Source organism: Octopus bimaculoides, chromosome 6, assembly GCF_046866305.1.
Source record: "Octopus bimaculoides isolate indiv1 chromosome 6, ASM4686630v1, whole genome shotgun sequence".
NCBI classification, from domain to species: domain Eukaryota; kingdom Metazoa; phylum Mollusca; class Cephalopoda; order Octopoda; family Octopodidae; genus Octopus; species Octopus bimaculoides.
In genome coordinates this window covers 10,273,933-10,285,013 of record NC_142933.1, presented here as the reverse complement: position 1 = coordinate 10,285,013, position 11,081 = coordinate 10,273,933, and the positions used below count along the sequence as shown (strand labels likewise).

The following is an 11,081-nucleotide window of genomic DNA, read 5'->3' as shown; positions in this document are numbered from 1 at the left end:
CTTGAAAACATCGTACATCTGGAGGTCTGTGACGGAGTTGAGTCTAAAGAAAAACATGAGGTTACGAAATCCTTAAGATATACCTTACACAACCTATTTAAGTGACATCGGTTCCGGACAATGTTCGTTCACTGACCCACTGAGGAAAGTGATTCGAATTTGGCCAGATTTTGTAATCGAGACGTCATCTATTTCCGAAATATGCAAATTCGTCTTTAATGATTTACGTGAATGCTATAAAATCGCATCATGGCTGTGTTGGGGAGTTGTCATCGTCTCGACCAGTGAAGTGGTAAACAGTGTGAATGAGAACATGGTCAGCAACTTACCTGGGGAAGGTCGAGAGTACTGACGAAAGCTACCACCAGTACCCACAGAATTTCATGAACAACTTAAATCCATCGGGATTGTCACTCCATAAAATCAAATTGAAAAATAACTGTCCGATGATATTCCTCAGGAATTTTGATCCGGCCAGTAGACACTGCAATGAAACATGATACACGGTATCAGAACTAAATTCCAATGTTATCGAAGCTGTGATTGCAACTGGCCCCGCAATGGTAAACGCGTGTTCATTCCGCGGATAACGCTTATATCAACCGATAACGAGTTTCAGTTCCCATTTAGACGCAGGCAGTTTCCTATAAAACTGTCTTTCTCATTTACAGCAAACAAGACACAGAGCCAGAGTTTAGATCGTATAGGTGTATTTTTACTCAGTCTAATGTTTACACACGGCTAGTTATACGTCGCTATGTGTAGAGCAACGAAATCCAGTAATTTGAAAATTAGTGTCGACCACACACAAAATATTGTCTACAAGGAAGTTTTGTAATCGTATTGATATCAAAATCTATTGACACATGTTTCAATACATACTGTTCTTATGATTTCCCTCTCTCATTTTATACCTCCATCGTGGATGGGTAGATTTGCTAGTAATAATAATAATAATAATAATAATAATAATAATAATAATAATAATAATAATAATAATAATAGCATTATCATTATTACTATTAGCTTTATTTTTTTTTAGCGTTCATGACTTGTGGCCAGCAAAAAAACGCCTACACCGAAACCTGAAATCCGGTGTTTCCTATCTTTATGCGATTTATCATTTCACACCAAAACCTTTTGGTTTGCCCAAACCACGCTTGTAATTAGGAGAAACCTTTGTAGAAGTACGTACCTGTCCATTAAATTGGTTTCAATATATTCCTCACACGTATTTGTTTTATGGAGACAGGACCGAGAAAAGAGGTAAACGATCCGACTGAGTTTCATATATGAATTAGAAGGAAGCGAAAATTATGATCACACTTGGATATTATTGGAACCATCTTTAACAATGCTAACTTATAATAAATCTGCCTTGTAAAATATCTAATATTAATTAGTGGATACTATTATAATGTATGTATTTTTCTTTAGAGTGTCCGGGATGTGACGACGGCATTTTGTGCCGCGATATTGGAGAAGAATGGGTGGAAAAGATATCCGAAACATGTACCAGGAAAATATGCGACGAGTTTGATGGTGAAATGAAAATAAAGGCAACACATTTGTGTAAGTTGACAAAAAAAATTTATTTCCTCTCTTCACTGCGTGTTTTGATGCATCAAAATCCCAACGAAGGTTTATATTTGCTTTGCTTTGAATGTGATAGGCGTTGTTCGGTAACTCTTAATTACTGACCATCTGCCAGCGTTAATTGTGAGATTGATGTACCCTAGATCACAGACGGTCAATTCAACCCTAGTAAACGACGGATTCTTCGTTTATTGAACCTAGGTAACGAAATGTAATGTGATCTAGACCAACACAGTAGGGCTAAATCTCAGTGCGTAACGAAATGTATCTAAATAGCGTAAAGCATTTCGGAAGATGCACTAACGTTTCTGGTGGGCTGATAGAATCGTTAGTGCAACGAACAAGATGCTTAACGGCATTTCCTTCGTATCTTTAGGTCCTGAACTTATGTCCCGCTAAGTTCAACTTTACTTTTCATCCCGTCGAGGTCGAAAATTAAGGTACCAGTTAAATATCGGAGTCGACGAAAATTACTAGTTGCCTCCCCTAAAAAATTGCTCGCATGAAAACCTGTAACGGATAGCCCGCCCTTTCATGTTGGTATTGGTAATTTAAATGCCATGGAAACAGGGTAACCGCTATTATAAATCCTAGGGCTAAAGACAAACAGAATAAACAATTCTCATATTTCAATGCTTAACTTCAATTATAAGTTACATGGATGGTATGTTTCAAAGATTGTGCTTTTGTGAGAATTTCAAAAGTTTATTTATATCTGTATGTATCATCAATTGACATCAGTACGAGGTTCGGCTAAGTTAGTAGGCTGACTAAGACATTCTCTTGGAATGTGAGCAAATGACGTTGGTTTCCTAGCATATTTCCCCTTGCCGTCAAAACACTTATTTCTTTATTGCCCACAGGGGGCTAAATATAGAGGGGTCAAACAAGGACAGACAAAGGGATTAAGTCGATTATATCAACCCTAGTGCGTAACTGGTATTAATTTAATCCACCCCGAAAGGATGAAAGGCAAAGTCGACCTCGGCGGAATTTGAACTCAGAACGTAGCGGCAGATGAAATACCGATAATCATTTCGCCCGGCTTGCTAACGTTTCTACCAGCTCACCGCTGACACACTTATTCCATCGGTGCCGCAGTCATTGGATCCCATTGCTGAAAATGGTTTTACTCTTTTGGTCCAAAAGCCATCAACAATACATATGACGTCATCAATCTCCACAGCGACATGGCTCTCAGTCAAGCGTTTTTCCATGTTGGGGAGGTGGTGATAGTCAGGCGCGGCGGAAAGAAGAGAAAAGAGAGGATGAGCAACCCTTTTCAAAGCCATATTCACAACAGCCATTGAATCCAATGATTTGTGCGCTAGAGCAATGTCCTGAAGGTCCAGTTTCTTCAATCTTCCTTGGGTCTTGGTGCTTGGGGTTTGGGGGCTTGGTCTTCATAGCCTTTCGTAATCACTTCCCCATCATTCGTGAGTCCTTTTTGAAGATAATCGATAAAGTTCTTTACATTTGCATCCCCACAAAATGAAGATTTCTCCTCCTCTGCAAATGAAAAAACCTTGTCATTCTTTGGAGTAGGAAATGTGGAGTGTTTCCACCGCACGGAGGTTTTGGTTGTTGCCTCATGCATTGTCTCATTGTCTCTCCAAGTGCTGAACCCAATACTATACCTAGGTTAGAACACGTTCAAGGAAACCAGCTGGATGTGCCTCTAATAATATCAGATTTTCCTGTGCATTTTGCATCAGTTGTCAGAAGACTTGACACCTACCGAACAGAGACCTTTGCCCTGCCAAGTCCATCGTTCAGAATATACTCAAATCTCTCATGGGGAATGGGAATAGCATTGGCTGTTTGATTTATAGTTATTCGCCATTTATCCATCAGCATGTTACGAACATGATCAATGCTTTCGTCGGTAGTGGGTGTTGCAGGATGTCCAGATCTTAGATCATCCTTACTATTCTCTGTTCCCCTCCTAAATTCAACTGCCTACGTTTGAACTGTAAGTTGACAAAAATGGATCGTCATCTACTAGTGTAGCAATTGTGTAAGCGTAATGTATCATTCGGAGCTAAACCCTCTTTTCTTCCGGTACTTCATACTAAACTTTCCCCATGTTCAAGAGAAGTCTCAACTAGTCGAAGTCTTCTTTGAATAGTCAGATGACTGTTGACTTGAACAACAAAAAACAACAAAAATAAATACAGACATTATGATGAAACGCTGAACTGAATGCATGCAAGACTTCACAGCTTCAGGATCACTCCCTCACAGACAGCCTATGAACTTTTCAGCCTACACTCGTATGTGTACGCATCTCGAACATGAATGTTTGTTTACACAGCTGAAGTTAATTGTATTAGGTTGGCAACTAAGTTCCTGCCATTTTTCTTTATTTAAATTTTTTAAAAGGTTTAATAAACAATAACAATTAATCAATCAATAGTGTATTCAGCCTTGTTGTCTACAACTTCTTGCCAACGTTCAACAAGATTTTCAATACCACGTTGGTAGAAATCACCTTATTTCGACTCGAAAAATTGGATCCAACCAAGCTCTCAATTCTGCATCAGTATTGAACGAAACTCCGCGCATAGCGTTTGAAAGAGATCGAAAGAGGTGGAAATCCACTGGTACCAAATCAGGAGAGTACGGCGTGTGTGGCAGCATTTCCCAGCCACGCGTTTGAATGGCTTCTCTGGTCATATTGGCGATATGAGGGCGAGCGTTGTCATGGAGTAGAACTCCATATTGACGATTAAGTATGTTCTCTTGAATAGCCGTATTGTGTCGTTTCATCTCTTGAACATAGAGTTCCGCGTTGACCGTTTGGTTCCGTTCAAGCAATTCGTAATGGATAATCCCTTCCCAGTCCCGCCATACGAAACAACCTCGTTTTACGCAGATTAAGATCTTGTTTCACGCGCGGTATCGCTTGTTTACCGGGGCTAAGCCATTGCTTACGCTGCTTCATATTGATGTACAGGCACCATTTTTCATCGCCAGTTACGATTCGGTAAAGAAATCGTTACTTGTGTCCATGAGTTGAGCAGTGACGAGCAAGCAAACCAGCGGAGATTGTGGCTCGTTCTTTTTTGTTGTTGTCATATTTCTGAACCTTTCCCATCAATTAAAGATGCTTCTCTATAGCAGTGTGGAAGCATTCCATTTTCTCTGCTAGTTCCCTTGTCGTTTGACAAGAATTTTCGTGCAAAAGTTGGTTCAATCGCTCTTCATCGAACTCAACTGGACGGCCAGAACGAGGCGCGTCTTTGAGGTCAAAATTTCCATTTTTGAACTTGGCATACCAATCACGAGCGGTTCTTTCAGCTATGGCACCCTCTACATACACAGCACAAATGTCGCGAGCAGCTTCTGCGGCCTTAGAACCTTGATTAAAAGCAAAAAGAAGAAAGTGTCGAAAATGCTCGTTTTTCTTAACTTGACATACCATTTTAATGATCTGAAAATAAACAAAAATTAACTAAAGTTAACTACAAAAAAAATAGATTCCAAAATGATTCAAAAATAGAATTCTCAAAAAGAAAAAAAAAATAGATTCCAAAATTTATCAATTATAAAATATATTAAGAAGTGGATAGTACGTTTAAATATTTAAAGAATAAATATTTAGAATCATCAGAATTTAATATAATGTATAAATGATGCAGTAAAATGCTAATTCTCTTGTACCAAATTAAAGTGGTCACATGTACTTAGCTTGCATACAAGATATGAAAACGATTGCCTTAATTTATTCCGATTTTAAGAATATGGACTCAATATAAAAAAAAGTGAATAATAATTTACGCTAAATAAACATATATACCAGGATATCAGTGGAGACGCAATGGCCCAGTGGTTAGGGCAGCGGACTCGCGGTCATAGGATCGCGGTTTCGATTCCCAGACCGGGCGTTGTGAGTGTTTATTGAGCGAAAACACCTAAAGCTCCACAAGGCTCCGACTGGGAATAATGGTGAACACTACTCTTTCACCACAACTTTCTCTCACTCTTACTTCCTGTTTCTGTTGTGCCTGTAATTCAAAGGGTCAGCATTGTCACACTGTGTCACGCTGAATATCCACGAGAACTACGTTAAGGGTACACGTGTCTGTGGAGTGCTCTACCACTAGCACGTTAATTTCACGAGCAGGCTGTTCCGTTGATCGGATCGACTGGAACCCTCGACGTCGTAAGCGACGGAGTGCCAACAACAACAACAACCAGCATATCACTAACTGAAACAATGAGAGGGCAAAATAGTTAGCACGTCGGGCATATTCACTTATCGGAAATTCTTCTAGTTTTCTGATTAGAATTTAAATTTCTCCGTAGTCGAGTTTGCATTCGATCCCTTCCAGATTGATAATATAAGTACCAGTTAAACATTAGAGTCATTGTAATCGACTTACCCGTTGCATGAAATTGCTGACCCTTTTCCAAATTCTTAGACCAGTGTAGGCATAATTATGTCATAGAAATAGTTTTCATAGAATAATTAATATATTTTCTTATCAACAACAGATTGTAAGTGGGATGATGGCGGATGTGTTGCTAGAAGCACAAAATGGACTGTCATCAGGGAGGACGGGGTTTGCTGGATTTACACCTGCAACTATAAAGAAATGACAGACGTTAAAGCCGAAAAGAAATTTCTCGGAAAATGTTTACCTCCGTGAGTATATATTTGAAGCTATTTAATTTACTTCTTATATTACATTTTCTCAATATCATCGTTGCGTTGTCTTTGTAACAACATTTCCTCTTCTGTTCTAAATTTAGCTCAAACTTAGAAGTGAAAATACAAATCTGAGCATTTCGAGTTGAAAATGTATACTGTTAAAATTCCTTTTTTTTTAAATTTAAAATGTGCTTGTCTCTTTGTTTTTCAGAGAAGCCCATATCACACTGCTTACTATTTCTCAAGTAGAGCATGACAGCGGCCATACTTTCAACATACAGGATATTCCATTATAGTTTTTTTAGCAAATATTTCATCAAAACTAGAGAGTAAAATATTTATATGCTTCTTGCTATTATTGTAGGAGAATGAACTTAGAGAGAAAATGCCCCAACTATAATTTGGAGTGGCAGAAGAGAATGACAATGGGGGGTCATGAGATGTTGTTATAGCTACATTTACCTATCTCCCTATCACCATCAAAAGATCTAATGCTGCTAGTATTCCACGTCCACTAAGAATTAAAACAACTGGAAATTAAGAGTTATGTTCTAGCTGCTGATCATAAATTAATTAATGACAGATATTCTTCCCTACCCCTAATATACTGTGGCTATAAATTTGCTATGACTATACAAAGGAACAAGTCTCAGAAAATGTCAGTACGACAGTGGTATATTCCCAGAAAAAGGGGAGCGTATGGTGGACATAAACTATTTTACTATTATCAGTTAAAATGGGCCGACAATAGAAAACAAAGGAGAACGCAATGAGATTTAAATGGGCGTTAAGGCTTCAGGGGAAAATGTATATACAAAATTTAGAAAAAATTATATATTATTTTATCTGGGTACAATATATTTATATATTACTCTTTTACTCGTTTCAGAAAGCCGAAGTCGGCTGCGGTCATGCTGGTGCACCATCATATATTTTATTCTTTTATTTCAGGCAAGTGATTGAGGACACTCAGAACAAAACAGCTTAATCGCCCTCATGAAATTTGCCAGTCATCTCTGATGTGTTTGCCAGAAAGATACAGCTCGCTGACCCACATGAAAGTTAATACCCATTTCGTATTTATGTTCAACACAATGTAAATGAAAATATTTCAAAATTCATAGTACAAGTTTAGCAGCTGTTTACTGTTTGTCTGAAAAATAGGCAACGTGTCTATATCACAGCTGCAATCGCCGCTCAACAGTCATTGGTTCCTACAGGAATCTACTCTAACAGCTTATTTCAAACTTTACCGTGAAGATCTATTTGCAAGGAAGATTTATTGTTACCAACTGCCATCTTAATACACATGAGATAATAATCAATCGAAGACGCGAAAACTTGGTGCGTATGTTGGAAATCATCCCGAAGATTTTTTTACAGTACACTTTAATCAAGATGGGTGTCTCTACTTAAGGATCTTGCTTCAGTTTTGTTTTTGCGTTTGTATTTGTCTATATATTAAACCGAAAAAATAAATAAATACATTTTGCTTTGTCAGCGCCATTACTCTGTCTCATACCCCTCTGGGCAATCGAATTCAGCGCATTCTAGTTGTATTTTTTAATGACTGTAAAGTTGCAAAGGTTTATATTATATTCTATTAAAATCTTAACTTTATAATTAACATCTCTTACCAATTTTATTTGGAAATATTTGTTTTCGCTGTATATAAATGTTTTGTATATCTTCACTTTTACAGATAGAGAAACTTACCAATCGAAAACCAAAACCAACTCCAAATCAATTTACAATAAACTAATGAAGAATAAACTCATTTAATAAACTAATGTAATAAACTTGTTTCAGAGCCAATCCTTTAGTTTCTTTTTGTTTTGCTTTTCCTAATTATATACACTGTGATCTTTATGATTATTAGAAACCGTTACAAGAAAAATTTGATTAAAAGTCAACATTTACTTTTCGTTCCGCCGATCATTCATCTGACACCTCCCGGTATTCTTCAAGGCCACCATAACACTCCTCTACTTTTCTTTTTTCTTTCAAATGTACCTTCGTTTTCAGTGTACCTTCCATTGTACCCAACTCAGACCGACACCCTACCGACCAACTTTATCTCATCACCATACTATCACTTATATTCAATACTCAAATACACAGACGCCGCTACCCAGCACATCTTCACAGATATCGCTTACACGCATGCATACGCATATAGCCTCTTCTGCACCTTATTACCACCTCTGCATACACCAACACGTCCACACATACATAATGTCTTACACTCTCAGGAGATGATGTATCTAATCAGACATACCTGCTCTCTGTCCACGTACACCCATTCCCATAGACACACTTGTACTAAACTGCACTTATTCTCTACCGTAATCCCACATATAAACCCATACGTGTTCTAGAATGTTCACCTCGCTCACATTCCCCTCATTTCCTCTGTGATTTACAGCTGTCCTTTACTTATTCATCCGTGGATCAACAATTGCTCATGACAATAATTATTCTTTCCAACTGACATTTTAAGTTGCGTAATACAAGCACGGACAAGCACACAAACTTGCAACGCACTCACACACGCTCCCGCTTCGCTAAACTACTTCTTCCTATGCTAACACTCAAAAAGGCATGAAGCGCTTGCAAAAATATACGTTTTTAGCAGTGGCTGGACCAAAATGGAACACTGAAAACCCGCCCTACTCCCGAGCTCTTCAAAACGAAGGTTATGTTGACTGTTTGGTGGTGCACTGCTGGACTCATCTACTATATCTTCTTAAAACCCCGATAAAACATTACTGAAGAAATATATTGCCATGAAATTGCCAAAATGAACGAGAAAATGCTACTCCTCTATTCCAGACCGGTCAAACAAAGAGGGCCAATCATTTTTCATGACACGGCTCGACGACATGCTTCACTAAGGACGCTCCAGAAGTTGAGGGAATTTAGCTACGAAGTTCTTCTCCACGCAAGTTATTCCCCAGTGCTTTCTTCTACCGACTACCATTTTTTTAAGCACCTTGATCGTTTCCTGCGAGAGTAGTTCAAAAATCAAATCAATGCTAAAGCTAAATTCAAAGAGTTCATCAGCTCCATAACTCCAGGTTTTTATGTTACCAGAATAAACAAACTTGTAACTCGTTGGCAATAATATATTGATTGTAATGGTCCTTACTTTGGTGACTAAAATTTCCGCATTCTTGAAATATATTGAGATGAATTTCATGCTTCAAAACATTGCTTACTTTTTACTAAACTTGGTAGAACGAAATGTGATGAAACTGACCTTTTCTGGAAAGAAATGCCCAGAATAACATATTTATCTTTAGACGAGAAAACATTCCAGTCTAAATATCGTCCTTCATCCCAATGCGAGTGGAGACCTGAAGATTAAGACGCTCCTTGTCTACCATTCAGAAAACCGATGAGCGTTCAAGTCGCACAAAATCCCGAAGGAGAAGCTGCAGGTCATGTGGAGGGCAAAGGTTAAACACTTTAGTACCGGTTTCAGTCTTTGGGACTTTTTTCAACTTAGAGTAAAGCATGAAAAACAATTAAATTGTGGAAAAAGTAAATGAAATGTTTTTTTTTGTTTAATATTTCCATAGTTTACAAATACAAAGGTCCCTTTCCTTTTTACGATCTCTCTCTCTCTCTCTCTCTCTCTCTCTCTCTCTCTCTCTCTCTCTCTCTCTCTCTCTCGCTCAATTTTTAACTCTTGCGAAGGCTTAGTAGTGGGTAGTAGGTAGTAGCAACCCTAAAAGAATATTTGATATGAGTTCTTGGTTTTGATTGTTGAAGACAGCAAAGTAAGTAAGGATTGCAAGAACTAAATGCGAAGCTTAATAATGCAAATAGCAATATCTAGCAACCGGGCTAGATTGCAGCGGCTTTTCCAGAATGACAGTGTTTCGTCCACTTGTGACAGTGATGTATGTGGCTCTCTTTTAAAAGGGACAATACTTACACTGCATCATCGCAGACTTGTATTTTTTTAATTTTAAGGAAACAATTATGTCAAAATAGGCCAAGAGCACGATGCAAGAAGAAAACAGGGGCTTTAATGAAGATTAGGAACTGCAGTATTACTGTGTGTCTTCGAAAGATAAGAGGATCTGTTTGCTTAGTGATTCTGCGATAACGATATTACCGCTTAACGATAATCAGCACTATACAATTCATAAAAATAATAAATATTTCAATTTAGAGGGAGAGGCACGAAATTTTGGTCAGCAAACATTTAAAAAGTGGAAAATAAAAGCAAAGACAGCTATTGCAGTTTGTGGCAAAATCTGAAAATTATGTCACACAAGCAACTCGTACAGTTGCTTATATACTGAAGGAAAAAGGTGAGCCTTTCAAAGATGTGGGAATTGTGAAACAGTGTATTGTTGAAGTGTATGTACAAATGGTGCTCCTTTCATGACTGGAAAACGTGAAGGATTTATTACTCAGATAAATAAGTTGCATCAGATCCAGATGTTCTAATTTATTGTCATCGTATATTTCGTCAGGAAAAGCTACTTTATATGACACCTCGCCGGAAGTCATAAATATTCGTGCCAATGCAACAATGTATCGTCATTCCCACAACATGCTGCGGTTGGACATTGAAGTATTCAGTGTGCATTTCATGTATCACTCTAGTGTGTTGACTCGCAAGGAAGGGTGTTAGAAAACGTTTTAACTTTATGCGAGCAGATAATAAAATTTATTAGGAACGGAATAAACAATGTGAATTATTAGATTAATATTTCTATACAAATACTGCATTTCTTTGTTGCATCATGCCAAAGCAAAATGACTTGAATATTTGGTTGCAGGGTAAAACAAAATCAGTCTATGACATTTGGCAAAA

General features: G+C 37.9%; 1 protein-coding gene across 1 annotated transcript in view; it reads left to right on the top strand.

Moving 5' to 3' along the window:
- LOC128248175 (uncharacterized) overlaps window positions 1-8,065 on the top strand; it is a 24,234-nt gene extending 16,169 nt beyond the window's left edge. The window contains exons 4-7 of the mRNA XM_089353419.1: window positions 1,438-1,572; window positions 6,094-6,244; window positions 7,202-7,311; window positions 7,953-8,065. Of these exons, the coding sequence (XP_089209545.1) occupies window positions 1,438-1,572; window positions 6,094-6,244; window positions 7,202-7,238 (323 nt within the window). The 3' untranslated portion in view covers window positions 7,239-7,311; window positions 7,953-8,065. The remainder of the gene's footprint in view (window positions 1-1,437; window positions 1,573-6,093; window positions 6,245-7,201; window positions 7,312-7,952) is intronic.
- Window positions 8,066-11,081: the final 3,016 nt, after the last annotated feature.